The 20,950-nt window shown below is 47.8% G+C and overlaps 1 protein-coding gene and 4 non-coding genes across 5 annotated transcripts; 4 read left to right on the top strand and 1 right to left on the bottom strand.

Moving 5' to 3' along the window:
- Positions 1-2,747: 2,747 nt before the first annotated feature.
- On the top strand, positions 2,748-2,818 carry Trnag-gcc (transfer RNA glycine (anticodon GCC)). The gene has a single exon. It is a non-coding gene; the product is annotated as a tRNA-Gly (tRNA).
- Positions 2,819-3,104: 286 nt separating this feature from the next.
- On the top strand, positions 3,105-3,175 carry Trnag-gcc (transfer RNA glycine (anticodon GCC)). The gene has a single exon. It is a non-coding gene; the product is annotated as a tRNA-Gly (tRNA).
- A 292-nt stretch (positions 3,176-3,467) lies between these two features.
- On the top strand, positions 3,468-3,538 carry Trnag-gcc (transfer RNA glycine (anticodon GCC)). Its single transcript has one exon. It is a non-coding gene; the product is annotated as a tRNA-Gly (tRNA).
- An 8,544-nt stretch (positions 3,539-12,082) lies between these two features.
- LOC144175359 (uncharacterized) lies at positions 12,083-14,270 on the top strand. Its single transcript, XM_077704440.1, has 2 exons — positions 12,083-12,270; positions 14,068-14,270. Exons 1-2 carry the CDS (start codon positions 12,102-12,104, stop codon positions 14,268-14,270), a joined length of 372 nt encoding a protein of 123 aa, XP_077560566.1. The 5' UTR covers positions 12,083-12,101.
- A 437-nt stretch (positions 14,271-14,707) lies between these two features.
- Positions 14,708-14,778, bottom strand: Trnag-gcc (transfer RNA glycine (anticodon GCC)). The gene has a single exon. It is a non-coding gene; the product is annotated as a tRNA-Gly (tRNA).
- Between the last annotated feature and the right edge of the window lie 6,172 nt (positions 14,779-20,950).

The following is a 20,950-nucleotide window of genomic DNA, read 5'->3' as shown; positions in this document are numbered from 1 at the left end:
CCACCTCCAAGATTATATTGACGGACTCGCAAGCCGCCTGCAGCAGGCTCTTGTCGGGACGGGTTTCCTCCGCCACATGCCGACTTTTGAATGAACATCCGCCTGCCCATCGGGTAGACATTGTGACTCTGCACCGACGGGCAACAATTTTGCTCATCAACAGGCTCGAGACCTTACTCACCGAGCCGCTGAGACCGGGGATGTTTCCGCACCTTTCCTCACCTACCAAGAAATCACCCAGTACTACAGAACCACGAGGCAGACATTCCCCAGTCCTCACACATCTTTGAACAAAAGCCAAGAAACCACACTCAGACAAATTCAAGGAGGCACTTCTCCTCACCCCATCCGTATGCATTTACTCTTTCCTACACAGTACTCTGATAAGTGTAAATTCTACCACGAACCAGGAACTCTGGCACACATATTATTTGACTGCACAAAAAACTCGGACCTTCCGGCCTTGAACCCGTCGCCTTCCCCTGAGCAGTGGGAGATACTGCTGTCCAGCTGTCGACCCGAGGACCAGCTCCTGCTTGTGACCAGGGCTACGGCAGCCTGGACAGCACATGGGCTCCTGGACTGAGGAACCACTCTCGCATTATTGCGTAATAAAGTTCTCTCTCTCTCTCTCTCTCTCTCTCTCTCTCTCTCTCTCTCTCTCTCTCTCTCTCTCTCTCTCTCTCTCTCTCTCTCTCTCTCTCTCCTGAACTGACTTTTAACGAAGACTTAAGGGGCGCATAATTGACGCTCTCGCTTGGCTACCAAAGTAACTAATGGTTGCTTTGCTGTCACTTGGTACAGATAACATTGCACACATAGTTTCAATTAACACCGTAATCGGTATTGATGCATTAAAATTTTCGCGCTAGACGACCTTCAATGTCTCCGGAGCATACAGCGAGTTTCATTGTAAATAACATCGATAGTTCTCTTACCATGGGCAGTTAAACTCTAGATAATTAAGCAGGGGTATACCTTCCCTCCCACCCATGGTTTAGCAACGTCGAACCTGGGAGGAAAACTTCACGTAAAGCATTGTTATTTCTTTCGGAAGCATAAGCCCGACAGTAACCACCCACTGCGCCCCGTTGTCCGCACCAGTACCCACCAGGTGGAGGTGAAGCGGGGCCGGCAGAACCCGTGCTTCCTGTGCATGGGCACCTGCATTCTGGTCACGGCCATCGTCGTTGTGGTCGTCGCTGCGGGCCTGCACTTCTTCTGCAAGACCGGTGAGTGCATTACATGCGCGCCGACGGGGGAGGCCGCTCCGAGCGCGCTTCGATGTGTAAACAAAGCTTCAAAATGCGATGATGACAGACAGACAAAGTGACGCCCTGCCTTACAACGTCATCATCGTGTCGTGGATGTATTTTAAATCAGACAATGTTATTTATGCCCGGCTGCCAGCGTAAAATTAGTCTGCACGCGTGCTTGCGTGCGTGCGCGTGGGCGCGCGCGTGTGCGTGTGTGTGTGTGTGTGTGTGTCCGTGTCTTTGTCTGTGCCTGCGTGTGCGTGTGCGTGTGCGTGCGTGGGCATGGGGGCGTGGGCATGTGTGTGTGCACGTGCCCACGTGCCCACGTGCGCGTGTGTATGTAGTTTATCTTTATTAATAAGCTTTTAATAAGTTATTATTAATATTTTATTATAAGTATTATTATTAAGCTATCAATAAGTTATAAATAAGTTAATAATCTCGCCACAACACTACAGAAAAATATTCCACTACAATTTGACGCTTAGGGGCGTTGAGATAAATACATTTCGCTCAGAAGCGGTGAAGGGGAGAACGGATATAATGTTATTATGTTAACGGGACCCTCCAACACTGCAAATAAATGGCCCCACTTGTTCCTTCACGCCTGGGGGTACTGCAAAAGCTAAAGGTACCGCTTACTGAGTTATTTGCTCGTTGATGCAGATACGTCTTGCAGTTTCTGCGTTGCCGCTGTTGCGATTTTCTTAAACGTCGGTATCGAAAGCGTTCATTGCTGCAACTAAAGGCAAGCCAGCGAATAGTTGCGATTCAGCTGAGTGATGTCTTTCGAGCGCGCAAACAATGCCCAGATAGAAAAGGAGAGAAATGTTTCGAAGAAGTTCCTGAGTTATATGATGAGTAGTCATATTTGCCGACGGTATTTGATGTGGTTGTTGGCGACGTTCTCAAAGCATTTCAGATCTTAACAAGAAATTGAAAAACGGGCGGGCTAGGGGGTCTTCTTGAACATCCTCAAAAAACCGCTACCAAGTAAAGCTCCTGAGTTAAGAGGAAGCCAAGGTCCGGAGTCCTCAATGAGTTCTCTGACAGCGCTCAGCAACTGAGATTGACGACAGAAGGAGAGCGAATTTCAGCATATTCTAAGCCAAAGAAGCGGGCCACACAGTTCTGTCATTCGTTTTGCCTCCCAGAAATCTATTAGACCCCCTTCCTTCAGTTAAACACGCACGCGTGCCATTGAAAACGTTTCCGTGTTTTTTTTTATCTTGCGAACTTATGCTCGAAGTGAGGCGTCTATTATTGCGCAAACTATCAATGGGGCACGTCATGTCAGCATTTCCGTGTCTACGCCTCAACAGAGCGAGTGACAGAAGAGCACTGAACGAGTGTTTCTCCACCGGATCCGATACTACGTGTGCTCACAAAAGGACAATACCTGTGTCGACTCACATATGCACAGGCGTTGTGAAACCGGTTGCGGATGAATTCTTTTGTTTGTGTAGAGCTGAATTGAAACCTCGGACGTCGGCGTCGGTGGTTCAGTGGTAGAATACTCGCCTGCCACGCGGGTGGCCCGGGTTCGATTCCCTGCCGACGCAGGTCGCTCTTTTTTGTGCATATGCTCTTCCTGCCAATTTCATGGAAGACTGAACTTCATCGCTGTAAAAAAGGGGGAAGGAAAAGAAAACCGTCTCGCATTCTCTTTTTGGGTTGATATATACGTTTATGAGGTGCATCATAACCATTTATTCGGTCAAGTTATTCGGCAAAGTTGTAGGCAGCCGGCAGTGACGGAGAGAGCGGTCACACCAGAAGTGACCTAATTAAAGAAACTCGTTTTTAAATGTGACGAGGAACGGCATCCAGTTCTGCTGCCTTGCATCGGCGTCGGTGGTTTAGTGGTAGAATACTCGCCTGCCACGCGGATGGCCCGGGTTCGATTCCCGGCCGACGCAGGTCGCTCTTTTTTGTGCGTATGCTCTTCCTGCCAAAGTCGGGGAAGCCCTTACTACATCGCTGTAAAAGAGGGGGAGGAGAATGCGAACTGTCTGGCATTTGCTTTTTGGGTTAACAGATATGTTTATGATGAGCATCTTACCCATAACAGGATATTCGGTCAAAAGATTCGTCAAAGTCGTAGGCAGCGCGCAGCGACGGAGAGCTCGGTCACACGAGAAGTGACCTAATTAAAGGAACTCGTTTTGAAATCAGACGAAGAACGGTATCCAGTTCTGCTGCCTTCCATCGGCGTCGGTTGTTCAGTGGTAGAATACTCGCCTGCCACGCGGGTGGCCCGGGTTTGATTCCCGGCCGACGCATCTACATTTTTGCGTGGTTTTTTATTTGCGTCCGAGCTCTGCAGTGAAGCCAATTGCGCAGGATATATTTTTAACAAATTCGCAGTCTTTCACAGAAATACATTGTCGGTATGTTCATTGTACAAAATCGACACGCAAAAAATAGGCTCCTCTCCTCCCGCTTCCCTCTCTGATGATGTTGAGGTTCGGCAGATCTCATGACGCGGTAGTTGAAGCCAGGAGCAGGAGACTGCGACACCGGTTTGACAGGAAAGGATAATGAACTTTTACAGTGCAGGACGGAACATAAGGGTAATGTTATACACTAACCTGGAAAGGTAAACCTAACAAAAGCTACGAACGAGAGTTCGACGGAAACAAACTAGCCTAAAGAGTGACTAATGGTCCTACAGAAAACGGAAATATTTCAAGGCTCTCTCGACGTGAAACAAACTAACGTAAAGAGTGACTAATGTTCCCACAGAAAACAGAAATATGTCAAGGATATCTCGACGCGAAAGGCTCAGTCTCATGTGGTTGATGCACACTGGGCCGTCGTTGAGGAGCTTGAAGTCGCGAGCTATGCAGGGGTCTCCAGAGGTAACAGCCACGGATCAGGGCAGCGGCTGCCGACGAAGCGAGAGCCAGCAGAGGATATGCAGTTGCACTGTCGGTGGAAGAAAATAGGGACTGGAGATGTAGCCACTAGAAGGTGTTGTACATGGCCAGGAAACGACTAAATCGGGGGGAATAGAAATGCTATCAAATTGTATCCGTTCAGCAGGGATATTTCGGTGCACTAAAACAGCTGTAGCATGATTATTATTGCTCTGAAAAGCCCTGTAACCTGGGAGCTTGGCCATTGTACCTACTACTTGTAAGGCTATCACATTGGGGGGAGATTCGGCTGACTGTATGACGTGATGTCTGGGCGTCTTATACCGGCGGTCCCAGAGCATCTGGGTCTTCGCCGTCCTGACGGCAGGCTTCTGGTACCCTTGGACTTGTCTCGAACATCGAGCCCACCAGGCGGTCCATCTTCAAAGCCGACATCTTCTTCCACTTCATCTTCTTCCTTCGGTTACCTACGCCCGATTACCGCATTGTTATTCTCAATGATATTGATTCCAGTTCCTTGTTCACTGGAATATGACGACACCTTGCGTTAGTCCTTTCCTTCTTTCCTTTCCGTCGTTGTTTCTTGCACATTATCGCACAGGCATTTATGACTCCCACTACCCCTCCGCTCCTTAATCCTCTTAGCGGTTCTGTCGTGCGCACTTTCACCAGGGTTTCACAAACACTTGACTCGGAGTAAGACGCTTAACAGGGACAGACGAAATGAAAAGCCGCAGAAGCGGACTAAGAAAATTAATCGCGTTTAAAAGAAAGTGCGGAATATATTAGACCTCTCTGGGCATTCAATTCTCAGTAGATGAATTTCGCTGGTACATTTTTTGGTGTGTATTGATGCCACTACGTTCCCAATAAATAATCGTACGGATTTGCAATAATACTCATTTACACGGAAGAATATAGAAATAATTGTGTTATGCTAAAGTTTCTAGCGATGACTTGCGGATAGAGAATATCTGGCTACAACAGAAACAAAACAAAAAAGCACTTCAGCTTGTTTGGTGATGGCAAACGTGCTGTATACAGCGCTAAAAAATCAGGAACAGAAAAACAGTCCTGACGTGCAAACTTCTAGTGTTTTATTCCACATATTTCAAATCATATCAAAATATATCAAAACATATCAAATATATATCAAATATATCAAAACATATAAAAAATAAATTAAAACATATTTCAAATCCGTAATGACAGAAAGTGGTTTTCGCAAACAGCGCGTATACTCAAGCCTCACATAGTCCCAACAATCGGTGTTCAGTCTCACTTTCTTCTACACGTGGTTCGTTTCGGTCTGGATTTTTTTTTGTAAAGTTTTATGCTGCAAACATGGTGTGCTGTTTTTGGTAAATACGTTTAACACACAAAAAATAATTTATTAACGGTCCTGTGGTGTTTGAAATACTAGTACGTTGGCGAGTAGAGCAAATATTTCGACCCCAAATAGCCGAAGCCTGCCATTAGGCAATATTTATGTTGAATGTAAAGATGTAAAGACGCCAGTGGAGTTTGAGCATGAACAACAAAATAAATGACAAGTACGTTCTGCCAGTTGTGCGCGAAATTAAACCTTCTAGTACATGTTTCGGAAATTTATTGACGGTTATAAAAGCCGTATAAAAGAAAGATATACGTAGAGTGTGGCTAGATAACATCGGACTAGCACCCAAACTTCTCGCGGAACTTCCAATCATGAGTGGTAGTTTGGATAAAAATAACTCGCCACTCTTTAAGGAAGTAGCAGGAAAGCTTTCGTTGTGCCTAAGTCGCTATACAAATATTAGGAAACCAAGATAAACTAAGTAACGTTGATTGTGTAAATTGAAAACACCCCCTTTTTCGTAGAAATGATAAGTGTAAAACTGTGTGGTGCACCAGTAAATGTCTAATTAACATGAATCATGTCATGGGTTTTCGATTGTTTGCAAACCTTATTGTCCAGAAAGGTCGTACCACTGCCGATTAAGACTGGACTCTGCGCTGCACGCATTTGTATTATGGCGGTTGTGGCTGCCTTTTAAAGCAAAGCTTTCTACCTATACCAGTCGTGGCGTGCGCGACAAGAAACTCCCAACACGGCGGTGGAGGGGGAGGGAGGTTTTCACTCACGGAAAACAGTGTAGATGGTGCAGGGAATGATTACCCAGCGTTCCCCGAGCGCAGGTGCCTGCGCCCACCGACGGGCGCGTCGGCGGAACGGCGTTCTCTTCTGCTTTAGTGACGGTTGTTTTGGTCCTGTTCTGGCGCAGCTTCGCGTCCACTGCGCGCTTTCTTCGCACGGCTTGAATAACTTGTTCGACAGCACCTACTCGGTGACCCGGACCCGACGGAAATAAGTTGTCGTACGGCAAAGATACGTTAAGGATTGGTTTACAGGGCCGGAAAATAAAATGTAGAGAGCACATACAGACATCTGGCCGCTAGAGACACTCTACCTTTTGCGCACTGCTTGCCACGGATGGGACTCCGTTTTCTAAATTGGGGAATACCATTTCGGTCGTGTTTTAAGAGGTATTACAAAAGGCGAAAGGAGCAACTGGTTCTGATAAATCTCGATTATAAAAGTTCCCTCAGCTTTCTCACAATTCTTAAACTTACTAAACTAACTAGTTTAAATCCGTATAAATGGGAATCACTAAGCTCACATGCCGAATTGCTTCTGTGTCTGCGCTTGTGTCGCGCGGTGGGGTAGCCCCAAGCTAGCACATCAGGATGGCTAAGTTTCGCTGTCTCACCCTTCGAAAGACGCTCCTCTCCGTTTTCTTTCTGCCGACGCACGACCGGGCTACAGCGGCCAGAGTTACTTGATATACGAGTTACGAACTCCTCATAGGCCCCATGTATCAAAAAGTAGCCCTACTATTAGTCCACTGTTTTGGGTTTTCCATACAGTGGCGCGATCTGTTGGTGTCAAAATAAGTTATACAACATGCTTCGCCACTCGACCACCTTGGAGAAAAATGGTATTTGGGTGAATGTGTTCAACCATGCAGGCATTTTATATGCATTCGAAGCAAGAGTTGCGAAAAAAAAAAAAAAATCGACCGTGGGGTCAACGAGATGCGCCGTCGCTTGCGTATTGTCGTCTGCTGCGCGTCATCTGCGGTCTTCCGGCGGCATAAACAACGGTTAAAAATTCGCTTCGGCGGTTTTACGTAAGCTTGAAAGGAGTATATAGAGCCACTTAATCAGCTACTGGATTTATTTTGGCACAAGGTGTGCTGTAGGCCGAGCGAGAACTACAAATTTAGTACTTCAGGTTCGACCTATGTTGTGCCCACAAAAACGCCAATTGGTCGAGGCAGGCAATGAATAACTTTGGAATACACGAAATTAAAGAATTATGCACCTTTAAAAGAAAGTTAAACTTTAAAGTGTCAGTTTGAATAATTAGTGTTTTTTTGATAGTGCGTACGGTGGCCACGGTGGCTCCACCTTACGCACGATCCAAAGTTGAGGTGGTCCAGTTGCGGGCCGTTTTTTGAGGCGGAGTTTCGCAACTGCCTAAATCCAAGAGCTGTGACAGGGGAGGCGTCCGCCGCTCCAGCCCGGCCGTGGCCGACGCTGCTGCGTTCGGGACGCCGCCCACGTTAATTCCAGGTAACGGCTGGCAGAATCTCTGGTTTCACTCTTTGTGCAGCCACGTATGTGAACTCAAGTGACTTCGAATGGACAATTATGGGTGTCGTTTAAAGCTTTGCTTTCTAATCACCTTGACAGTGCTGATTGGAGCCAATATTTGTAAACATCCCTACCTCTTTGGTAGGCAAGGAGATCAGTCCAAACGACAATACTCGTTCACTCACCCCATGCTCATCTTTTTACAGCTGCCTATTCAAGCGCCAATGCGACCGGTAAGTGTTGGCTTGGCACGGGGCCGCTGCAGAGCATGACGCCAGACATACGCGGTGGCGCTAACGTTGGTACTGACTGTCATCTACGTTGCGACGGTTGCAAAAGTGTGGACATCGGACGGCAAATGCCTGCACTGTCCTACTCACTCGTTGCAAACTTTATGCAGGTTCATTGCACACTGAGCATGTTTCTTGCGAGAAAATAGTTTTCTTCTCAAAGAGATTTCACAGAGCCATCCAGAGCTCACGGACCCTGCAGTTGCATAGTTTGTCACCTCTTCAACTGTGCCTTCCAGAATTGTGTTTATATTTATTTAAAGAACCGCTGTGGTGGCGCACTGATGAACGCGTTCTGCTGCGGAGCCCAAGGACGCCGCTCCATCCCGACCGCTGTGACTGCTTTTCTGATGGAGGCGAAAAACGAAAACGCTCGTTTGCAGATATTTTGGCGCACGTTAAAGATCCCCGGCAGTTCAAAAGTAATCTGGAGCCCTCCCAGGTGCAACTTCGCCCAGGCGCAACTTCGATGGCTTAAACCCCACAATATCCAATCAATCAAATTTATTTAAATAAGCTCGGGCTGTCTTCAAAATGCAATAAACATGCATTATGTAGCAGTTAGAAGTTACTCCTGGAAATATTAACGAAGAGCCAAAATGTGCTGTGCCAAGCAACCCTTTATGATGTGCTTGATGAAAGTAGATAACCATGCTCACGTCGTTTCCCAATTAAAACCTTTCATCTGTTGTGCTTAACTTTACATTTCGAAATTTACATGAAAACATTGGGAGAAAAATATATGTAGAGTGATCAAGAAGGTAACGTTAGCCAATAGAGGCTAATTGTTAAATATGATTTTTCCCGTTCAACTGTTCACCTCTAACAGTAGCGCAGTGCCGTTACATAACGTTAGTTAGTCAAACGCTCCGCTTATTGTGTATTAAAAAAAAACACGCTCGAGTGACAGTTCAGGAGGTTATAATCACCGAGATTTCCATTACATGTCTGAAATGTGATGAACAAACTACCGCAATGTGCTTGCAATCTATTTCGCACGAAAATATCATTATTTGGGTTACATGCAGAACGCTTAAGATAGTGTGACCTGTCTTACAAAAAAAGCATGAACTTTTGCATAATACTTGTGCTTTAGTAGCAATATTTCTTTTTTACCTCGGGCTCAAGAACAAGAGTGGATGAACGTTGTATAGGATCTGTACAGGACAAAAATGTACACTGGAAACGAATTGGAATACATCGCGAACAATTGAAAGTGTCTTTATTTAAGTGCCTAATTTTGATCCCATAAATTAAAATTCTTTGATCAATACAACAGTACGCTGAATCAATTATAGTAAGATGCCTGAGAGTCCCGCTATGTTTTTTATGGCGAAAGGCTTAAACGGCCCATTAATTGGCGTCCGGCGTCCGTAACAGAAAACGAAGCGTTCCATAGAACTTGTAAAGAGAATAAAGAACATATTTTGGTTGGCATGCGATGTGAACCCAGGTTTAGAGAGTGGGATCTGACTGCGTAACCATTGCGTAACCATTGCGCTAGCTCGCCGTCCTACCCGAGTGAAACATGAGTTAGCCTGGCGTGGATAAATTTATGAATAATGAACGACACGTGATTACTGGTATAGGACAAGGTTTGATTATAATTGATGGTAAGGATTATTAAGGTGATTTAAGCTAGACAAAGGTAGGGATTAGTCTGGGTTGAGATGGGTCAAGGGGGATTAGGTAGATGAACGACAATTAAGGGGAAAAGCGCCAGGTCCAAACACACGCGTTTGGACCTCGTGTTTTTGTACACCCTTGATTGCTCTCTGGTGTCCATGCACAGACGGGTGCCAAGCACCGCCCCTGTTGACCGCCTGCGACGCCGACACGGAGCCGTTCGCCTTTTACCGCGACCACAAAATTCGCGCGTGCTTGGCGCGCTGGCAGCTGGATCCTGGATGCTTGCGGGGGAGCAACCGCTTCACCAGTGCCACTGAGTGCCGACAGCGCTGCGAGCCGCTGAGCGCCGGTGTGCGCCAGGGTGAGAAACCGCGCTGCCTCTCCTTCTCCTGTCATGCGGAATTTCCGCGCATGCAGTAATGTGTTCTGGAGCGCAAGCGGCATCATTTCGAAATGATGCCGCTTGTCTGTAAAAACTGTGCGCGCGTGTGCAGCTCGGTGAATCGTGAAATGATGCGGTTGAAGTAACTTACGGTGTATGCTTTGCGCTTTCTAAGAATGTGAGGGCGAAAGCCTGTAGTTTGGCCTTCTATTAATCTGCTGTTGAACCTTCTCTTGATCCTTACGGCCACGCCCATCCCCACTTTACCAGCCCCTTGAAGAGCACCATCCCAAGGTCGTTCCAGTCAATAGCCATCACCAGAAGTTTCGTATTCGCACCTTTCGGAACCGTCCCCGTTTAAGTAGGCTGGCGTTGCCCGTGCGGCAGCGGCTTACCCCTCTTTGGCGCGGCTGCTTTCCTTTCCGGGCGCGCGCTGGGCTGCCCTTTCTCAGAGCCCTCCTCCAATCTTCCTCTTGCACTGTTGTTTTGTTTTCCTGACACGTGATCCGGGCTCATGGCGACCCGGATCCCGCGATTTCAACTTTTTTAGACCATCTATTTTCTTTACCTCAGAACGCGCGCGACTGAAACAGAGATTTAAAAGAAAGAGATTTAACAGAGAGCTTGCCTTAACAAGAAACATTAAACGATGTTATGTTGTGACCCTGATGTATTCAGTCTCATTGCTTGGTACGCCTGCCATCTTGCCTTTATTGATAGAACTGTTTGGTCAAGAAAAGAGAACCTTATTAAACTTTTGCTCAAGCGTGCATTGGCAGGGGCCACATCGTCATGGCGACTTTCGACCCGTCTGCTCCTAGTAAGGTTGTGATGTCCAACGTCACGAAGCAGCTGTGCATGTGCGTTGCTTGTCAGCTATGAATCTAGCCAAGAATATTGTCACGGGGCATACGCGAACTACATCTTACCCCGGTAGTCCCCGGGCAGTGTGAATTACTGGAATTTTCGCTCCTTCAGTAAGAAAACTTCTGGGCTGAAAAAAAAATGCAAAAAATGTCTGTTATGCAAAACCTTAAAAAACACACTATAAAACGATTGAGAAGGGACGTGCGCATCATTCTGATCAATGTCATCATTCGAGCTGTGGGAACTACAAATATTGTTCTAATTGCAGTGCATCGGTTTGAAAGAGGCGCAGTGCGCGGTCATGACAATAATTAGTGGACATCGTATTCCTTGTTTGTCCGCGAGCCATTTTTTGTCTCGTCTATGTGTTACTGAGTGAAAGAAGTGTAGTTGCTAATAATTGCCGCAGTGTCGGAATTTGTTTCGAGATATGCGGAAAACCAAGACACTATGCCGACATGAAGAGGTGGCTTTTAAATATTCATGCCTTTCCTGAAATTATCCAGCTTTTCTATTTTTCATTTGCTCAGAGATGGCAGCTGACATTGCTGTATGTTTAGTAGACTTCCATTAGGCCAAACCGCGGATAGTCCGAACACATTTTCAGTTTTTAGATGCGACGCTCAGAGCATCTCTTGTAGGCGGCCCTGTCCTTCATGCGTGCGCCCGTTGTCCGCGTGCGACCGTTGTTGTCCGCAGCCACTCTCCCCATCTCCTCTCTGATAGCGAACACTCTCTCGCGAGGGGCATTGGATTGGATTCGATTGGATTGGATTGAATCGGCTTGGCTTGGCTTGGATTGGATTGGATTAAAGTGGATTGTGTTACGTCATAGCCGCGGCACTCTCTCTCTCTCCGCGGTCTCCTCTCCTTCGGACGCGCTGCGCATATAACCGGTGTGCCGCTCTCCGGCGGCCTTTCGGTCGACGGTTGCTCTCCGCTTGCGCTTGAACCCCCTCATCGTCGCATCACACCAGGGTTCCCGCGAGGGGAGGTGGGCGTAATTTTTTTATCATCTCTAATTAACGTGTTTGTATGCTTTCCATCTACAAACGCCTCCGCACCAGTTTGCGTTTTTGCGAGTACATGCATTATTTGTAATCACTGCACTTGTAGTAACGCGTGCTCACGTTGGCGACTCCCAGCTGCCGCTCCCGAATGCATGGCACCCGTGGAGGCATCAACGTGCTCGGACGACGACTTTCGCGACCGCGAGTACTCGTTCTTCTTCGACGGCGGCAACTGCAGCCTCCAAACGGGCGCCAAATGCCTCTACGGAGCAAACCGGTTCACCTCTGCCGAAGAGTGCTACAAATCCTGCGTAGTTACTGGTAACACTAAAAAGGTTTCACGTCCGTAGGCACTCAAGGGCGGATAAAAATAGGGAATGAAATAAGCGAGTCGCAATAACAGTTCGACAATGACGATCACGGCGGATACGATTGCAATCTGTGTGAAGTCCGGTTAGGGACTCCTAAATTTTTCGTACGATTCGCTCGAAGGCGCTCTAACTAAAGCCCCTCCATCACAAAAGCAGTATGGAGGGGCTTGTGTATTAACCGCTATTTCTTTGCGTTCAGTTTGTTCATATTTGCCAGCACCGGAATATTATTTTTTGCAATGCTTACCACAGCATTAGGATCCAAACTGTGAATGCGTCCCTCGAAGGGCACCTAATTAACTTGTATATATATCAATTGCAATGTGAAGGTGCCGGAAGTAATTTTAAGGGAAAAAACTCATACATGACTGAAACAAGGAAGTAAACAAATGAACGCAGAGCGCATGTGTTTCTGTAAATAAGAGGACAATCGCTGCATGAGAACGTAGTCAGTTGCTGTACGAACTGTACCCAGTTCCGGAAATTTTCCTTACAGACCATTTTGACCTGTTCATCATGTGAACCGCCATTTTATCAGTGGTCTGTGCTTGGCCCACTCGACAGGGTGATGTAAATGCCTACACGCCACACAGTCCAGAAGCAGGGTGATTCTATACAGACTGTCTAGGACGTCTCCCCACTTAGAAATGATTTACACTTTTAAAGGGGAATTTCCCTTTCCAAAATACCACGCCTGCACCCTCGCAAAAAAGCACCAGAAAACGGCCTTTTAAAGTGTGTTATAAACGACAAAGCAACCCGCAAAATGGTATATTGTTTTTCTAGGATGTAAGGGTGTTACTTATGCTATACACGCTTGAAGGGGTGTTTTCGTGTGGTTATGCTAGGGTGTGAGGGCGTTCGTTTTTGAAAAGGAAATTCCCCCTTGATGTTTGAAATCGCAGTGCACAGCACATGGGCTCGAGTTTATTAGGGAGCAAGGGTGTTAGTACACTGTACACTGTAGTGCGCGTCAGGCTTGTCTAGGGCAAGCGAGCGTGCGGCTCCCGAGCACGCTGGCGACATCTGCTGATAGTGGCTGGGTTGGAGATAGCTTGCTATTGCGCGTGCGTGGATCTCAGACAGGTTCGGTTCGGTCGTCTCAATCTTAGAGACGCCACGCCCCACAAGGGGCGCTTTTATTCTGCAGTGCCAATCGTAGGCGGTGACACGAGGTAAGCGCGTAATTTGACGCGGTGCATTATCTGTGCAGCCGTTACTGAATCGCTCAAAAGTTTCGACGGAAAGCGCTGCACTGCGTTCTTGTTGCGTGCTTTTCGTTTGCTAAACGCGAGATTCAGAAGATTAGCGGAGGTCGTTTTGTAGTATTGCATAACCGCGTCGAACGACGCGTCTATCTGGCCTGTCAACGCTCCCAGCTGCCACTGTGAAAGACTAGCGCCCCTCGAGGGTGGTGGCGTCTGCAAATTCGAGCGGCACATGCGAAATGACGACCGGCCTGACCCTGTCCGAGATCGGCGCACGCGCAATGGCACGCTATCTCTAACCCAGCAGCTATCAGCAGATGTTGCCAGCACGCTCCGAAGCCGCGCGCTCGCTTGCCCTAACAAGCCTGACGCGCACTGTACACCCTGAAGAGTGTTCTGTGATATAAACTCTTGCTAAGGTTAGCGACAGGAAAAGTCCCCGCAGGGGTTGCAATCATTTTACAGTGCACGAATACATGGACACTACAGCTCAAACGGCACACAATGGGGGTCTCATCAGGGCACCCGGTTACACGCAGGGGAGCCCGGGTGTCGTGTGCCCCGCATGCAGCGGGCGTGCCCCCTGCGGCAGAAGCGGTTCGGCTTCTACTTCGACCGCTCGCTCTCTGCCTGCGTCGCCTGGCGAACAGCGTGCCTGGCACCACCCAACCGGCACGCCTCGTACTCCGCCTGCAGCGAGGCCTGCGAGCAGAACCTTCTCAAGAAGATCATCGGGGGATGAGCCATGCAGTGCCGTACCAGTTTGGGCACTAGTGCGGCCACACGGGTCTTCTTTAACTGGAATAACACTACATGTTTGTTTTCGCACTCTTTGTTTCTCCAGTTTGCCTTAAGCGTGACTCATTTCTATCTCGGTTTCAGGGGAAGGATAAGGTGTCATAAGGTTTTCTTCAAGAAAACATGGTCGCCTGCATTTGCTTATCACTCGGAGTGAGGAGAGACGGAAAACTGGAACAGCTGATGATCATTGTTGTGGCGTTGATCATCCAAGGTTGGTGGCGTAACATATACTACACTGGAATGCTATCACCTCCAGCTGCTTTTCTTGCTCGGATCACAAGACAGCGCTGGTTCTTTAGGACACAGAAGTTCCTTGACTGTTGTTCGCTTCACTGCAAAGCTAGGGGAATATAAAAAAAAAGCAAAAAGGAAGGATGATGCGTCGGCCGGGAATCGAACCCGGGCCACCCGCGTGGCAGGCGAGTATTCTACCACTGAACCACCGACGCCGACGCTGAGGACTCCAAATCGGCACCGCTGGAATATACGTAACTCTTCCGCAATCCCCGCCCATATGTAGGCCACCACACTACTTTTCCTCTTGCGAGCGCACAGGGTTTCAAGGAGGGCGGCATTAGTGGAAGAGTAGGGAGAGGAAGGTATAGAGGAGGAAAGTGGAGTTGGTGCGGGTGGGAGTGAGGGAGGTAAGGTGGGGAAGCGGGAGGCGGGACAGGGAGGGGGCGAAATGACGTGAAATCTGTTTGTCAACATCAATATATCACTCACCCAGATTCCATTGCCGCCGTCGACGTGTTCGATAAGGAACACTGCTATCCACACAATCAAGGTCTACGTACACGACGGCTATTTATTGAAGATAAATGATGCGGTGTTTGCTTCACTGCAAAGCTAGGAGAATATAAAAAAAAAAAACAAAAAGAAAGGACGATGCGTCGGCCGGGAATCGAACCCGGGCCACCCGCGTTGCAGGCGAGTATTCTACCACTAACCCACGGACACCTTTTTTCTTTCTTTATTACATGGGAGAATACGCTTTATTACATGGAGTAATACATTTATTGCACGGAGGAATACATAGTCAAACAAACAAAAGAATACACTGAAGGTATGAGAAGCACATATACATCAAAATTCAAGCACACACACACAAGCGTTCAAAAGAGGGAACCAGTCAGGTGGTCAGTCAAGTGAACTATACACACAATGTACAAATGCCACAGTTTCTCGAAAATATGACTTAGTTGATATTGGTGGCTCAGCATGCCTATCACATAAGCGGCATCGCCACATACTGTACGAACCAATCAACACAAACATTTCATGAGGTGGCTCACCAGGATAGTCGAATGGCAAAAATCGGATAGAGAAAGGCGTAATATCCATGTCTTTTCTGCGCGTTCGCTGCAAAATGTCCCAGAAAAAGACAGCATCTCTGCAATCTACAAAACAGTGATCAATTGTCTCTCGTCAAGAACAGAGCCGACAGTCTGTCGACCAAGCTATAAACAGACCCCGGTCTTTCATCCAAGCTTTAACAGGGTGCATGCCAGTGTGTACTTTAAAGAAAAATGTTGTAACAGAGTGTGTAAAATGTGTGAACCACCGACGCCGGCGTTTCGCAATGCGTATCAGCTCTGCAGGGATACGTGGAAATCCATCCGTAACCCGTTTCGGAACGTAGATAGCCGCAGGTATTGCCGTTTTATGAGCGCATGGAGTATCGGAGGCGGCGGAGGGACCCTCGTTCTGTGCTCTTCTGCTGCCCGCTCTTTTGACGAATTAATGCGAACGTTTTGCCGATATGCCCCATCTATTATTGATCACGCTATAATTAACACTTCACTTCAGGGTTTACTTACAACACCTAAGATGCTCACAAGAAAAAAACCGGGAGTCTTATTTTCAGGGCATGATTACGGACTTTGGAGAAATAAAGAGATCCAATTTATTACCGTGAGGCTAAATCAACGGGGCTGCAAAACTATTCGGGCCGTTGGTTCGGTTTAGAATATGATGAAATCTGCTTCGCTTCACTATCCCCGAGACTCCGCACTTACCTCCCATACGTCTCCATTGGATCTCCGCCCACTCGGTCCTGGAGGGGAACGAGGGGGCTCATGAGCTCACCAACCAGCCGTCAGATCATCCTGCCACTCCTCCTCTCTCAGCACCCCGCCTTAGTGTTCAAGATACCCTGACTCGCTACAAGGACACTAGACGCATTTATCCGCACCCGCACTCCTCACTCACTCGACACCAAGCTACCATATTGCGGCAAATCCAGACGAACACCCTCCCTTCGCCCGCACTGTACAGCAGAATATATCCTACGTTATAAAGCCCGTTCTGTCTTTCCTGCGGAGACTGGACAAACATGCAACACATTCTATGGCATGCCCCACTATGCAGGCCAACAGTTTTATTCGCGACGAGTCAGGCTGGGATGCCGCGCTGCTCAGCCCCGACAAGGACATCCAGATGGCTCTCGTGACTCTGGCGATCTGTGCGGGTCCTCCAGGGCTTCAGCGAGGCACGCCACCACATTTACCTCATTCATGAACGGCCCGGCCATAGACGCCACCGTCGGATCCAAGCTGGATTCGGCTTCCGACCACCTGAGAAATTATCGGGCAACTAAATAAAGTATCTCTCTCTCTCTCTCTCTCTCTCTCTCTCTCTCTCTCTCTCTCTCTCTCTCTCTCTCTCTCTCTCTCTCTCTCTCTCTCTCTCTCTCTCTCTCTCTCTCTCTCTCTCTCTCTCTTCCACCTCAGTTGCTCAGCGGTGTCAGAGGTCTTTTTCAGGACTCAGGACCTCTGCTTTCCTTTCTTTTGAAATATCTGCAGTACAAGTTTGCACAGTTTATTGAGGACGTATAGAGGGACCCTGCAACACATTTTTTTTTAATCTGAGATGCTTTCTAAACAAAGAACCCCATCCAGTTCTCAGAGAAAGGGGTTACAAGTACCCCAAGATATAATTCTCTGCCCATCATATAACGTAGTTACATGCTCAATTCCCTCTGCACTATTTTTCCTTGTTTCCTGGCTTCCAATAACGTCATTTGAGCGATGTCTGTCTGCCGAATCCCGCCCCGGCAATGGGCGCGCGCGTGACATCGGTGTTTCCAGTGACGTCCGCTACTGTCGGTGGGGGCGCCACACATCGCCAACGAAAGCGGCTTTACCTAGCGTCCTATCTCACGTATGCGGAAACTAATACTACTACAAGTGACCGGAAAGACGACTCCGCAATTTTTAATAGTGTGAACTCGTGGAATTCAGGTCAGTATTTAGTAATCGTGGTTTAAGACAGGCGCGATGATGCCGCCGCATCAGCTGCAGTGCAGTGGCCATAAGTTGTTTGGAAAGACGGCGATACAGCCTGTTGCATGCGAATTCGGTTAAAAAAGTCCACTAGGTTGGTGCTGCTATATGAAAATGTATGACTGCTGGCATTTATTACCGTAAATTTTTCGAAGCTATTCTGAAGCGAAATATAAAAAACAGGCATAACTTAAACTTGACCAACGTAAGTTCAGCTGCCCAGGAGCTCAAGCTGAGTCACCGTGCGGGCTATGTCTCAGAAATTCGAAAAATTATAGCCCAGCGATTGCATTTACTAAAAAATGCGTTGCCAGATGGTACGACCTTCACGACATAGCTGTGTGGAGAGTGGAATTCATTTATTGAGTCCTGAGGTTTAGTAGTGAGCAGCCGTCTTCAAAGGCGCGAAGTTTTTTCGGGTTTGTAAAAACATTGAGCTTCTGCTAGGCACTCACTGCCTCCGGCAATCCTGGTGGTGTCCTTGACCACGTGTTTCCCAGGGGGATTGATTCGTCACTGAATGGTTATAAATACGCCTACTATTTATACAAGCACTCGCGACTGCTTCGCTTTTCGTCGACCCCGATATATGCGTGCAATTCGCCAGTTTTTTATTTCAGTATACTAACCTGAAAGTGGTGCTGACTAGGAACAGAAACATTAAGTTGCGAAAAATATTTTCTATCACAAATTGCTAATTACGTGCACTAAATGCAAGTTGCGGTTGGAACCAAAGATTTACTGGGTAGTACGAACCCGCGGCCAAGCCATAAAATATGCCAGGTATTCATAACAAACCTACTTAGGTCACTGCCTGAAAACTGGACTAGAGATGTCGGCTGCTCCCCGGTAAGCTTACTGAAGATGTTACAAAAGCCTTCTTACGACCCTGCCCACTAACCAGCTCTTCTGATGAATATAGATTTTCATCCTCTGCCTCCTCCTTCCCCTTCTAATCATCCTCTTTCCCGCGAAGTTTTCTGCCTGCAAGACCCAACCGGTGAACCATCTGGGAAAGAGATTTACACTTATTTCATGTAACGATCAGTTTACTACTTCGTCACAAGTGTGCCCGGTATAAAGAAAAATTGCCGCACTATAAACAATTCGGTCGAAGGCCTCCGGAAGGCGTTTGAAGCGGTATTACTATGCCTAAATTTTCAGCAACCATGGGGATACATCTAAATGTTGCCCATTTTTTGCCCTGATAGTGTTTTGCAGCAATGTACCTGTAATCAAATTTCTTGCGCCTTAATTTAGAGTAGTCAACCATAGATATCAGAAAGTAAGAATGCTAAGGCCCGTTAGTGGAATTTTAAAAAAAACGCTATTAAATGAAGACGAGGAAAGATCCAGTGACAATTGTAAAACGCGCAGTGACAAGTAGGCGATATAATACGTCAATGCATCTAAAATTTTTGCGATTGTTTGCATCCCGCAAATAACAGAGGCTGTGGTCCTTCCTGTTGGTTTTTTGATGATCGCGCATTGTGTGAGACATCAACAACAACAACAAAAAACGGTTCGTCGACGTTTTCAATACGCCGCATGCTGCCAAGTTGCGCTAAGCGAAAACGAAATGCAGCGATGTGTCTACTTTGGCAATGCCGGATATTCTGCGACGCTCACGAATCACCGCATAATTAAAAAGTGACAATGTTACCAACTACAGCACGTGAGTTGTTGTTAATCACGGCGGATTCGCAGCTACACGACAAGGAGAATTTGAGGCGGCAACGGCGGCAGAGGCGGCTTTTCGTTGTTTTCGTGCCCGTTGGCACTCCTGCTCGGGTCGATGCTTGTTCAATTCCCGCTCTGCTTCTTCAAAGCGAACGACTTGCGTCTGCCTCTTAGCGAGTTAAAACCTGGAAGACCTCCAGCTTTATTCTAGCGGACAAACATACAGCTGTCCGTTACCCTCCCGCGTCGAAGGCACCTTACTGCGTGCGTAACACACCAACTCAGACCCAAACCGCTTGATTGCGGAAGACAGCTTACAGGGTACATTGAGCAATGAGACTTACATGTTTAAATCTCCCACCAGCAAAACGGGCAGCATGTCATCGGTAGCGGAATGAAGACCAGCTGTGCGTGTGTGCCATTCCTTCCACCCGACCAACCCGTGTCGCATAAACCAGCCAACGGTGATGGGCGAATACTTGTCGTGACATACATCGGCGAAAATGTCACTCGGAAAGCTTTTCAAGCTGAAGAAGAAATATGGACTCACGCCCGGCGTTACACCGGGCAAGTTGCTCTTCATCAAGGAATGGTTGAGGGGGGGTGGGGGTGCGTATGCAGCTACTCGGCGAGCTGGAATTTGAGGCGGCAAAGGCGACGGCGTCTTTCGGTCCTTTTCACTACCCATGCGCGCTTTGTTCATTCTTCGAAATCATCTGATAACGGCGCCATCGCAACCTGGAATCAGCTCTGCTCAAATAAATGCAAGGCTCAACCTTTGTTCATATGTCCAACCTTTGTTCACAGCTCTAGTCCATTTGCACACAAAGTGGAGATGTTGCGAGTGTTCTGAGAGAGAGAGAGAGAGAGAGAGAGAGAGAGAGAGAGAGATGGGGAGGAATGGGAGAGGACCGAGTGCAGAGGAGGATGGAGGAAGTGAAAGAGGGGTGGGTTGGGCGGGAAAAGAAAAGGTTGGGGCAGTGAGAAAGGAAAGGGTGCGTAATGAATTCGGTTGGTAAGCACAAATTTTGTGCGCGTTCCGTATCGCACTGCCGCCGCCGACACGTCCGATGGACAACGTTATTACATTATTAGGGCGAAAGCACTAGTTGACTATGTTCGTTGAAAATCCATCGTCACAAAACATGTCCTACTGCCCAAAGCCTTAGTGTTGCTTTCTTTTTGAACGGCTCCGGAGCTACGTTTTGGACCCGCCGCGGTGGCTCAGTGGCTAAGGCGTTGCGCTGCTGAGCACAAGGTCGCGGGTTCGATTCCCGGCCGCGGCGGCCGCTTTTCTGATGGAGGCGAAAAGCAAAAACGCCCGTGTGTACGAGATTTCGGCGCACGTTAAAGATCCCCAGGTGGTCAAAATTAATCCGGAGCCCTCCACTACGGCGCGCCTCATCGCCTACGTTGCGTCGGCGCGTTAAACCCCACAATCAATCAATCAATCAATCGAGCTACGTTTTGGCCGGAAGTCCAGGCATGCGTACATCACCAGCCGTAACCTCTGTAATCGGTGTATAATACCATTTACAGAGCTCCCGCCTCGGCTCAGCCAGGGTTGGATGTGATATATCGCTCGCCGTTGCTTGTCTTCAAGAACGCGTTTCTCGCCGTTGCCTCCTATGCGGCCGGAGTGCATCGGCGATCGCCA

Source organism: Haemaphysalis longicornis, unplaced genomic scaffold (genome assembly GCF_048455015.1).
Source record: "Haemaphysalis longicornis isolate Haplotype H1 unplaced genomic scaffold, Haemaphysalis longicornis Haplotype H1 scaffold_3, whole genome shotgun sequence".
Taxonomy (NCBI): Eukaryota; Metazoa; Arthropoda; class Arachnida; order Ixodida; family Ixodidae; genus Haemaphysalis; species Haemaphysalis longicornis.
Note: the sequence above shows the minus strand (reverse complement) of the source record. Positions and strands in the feature narration are given on the sequence as shown.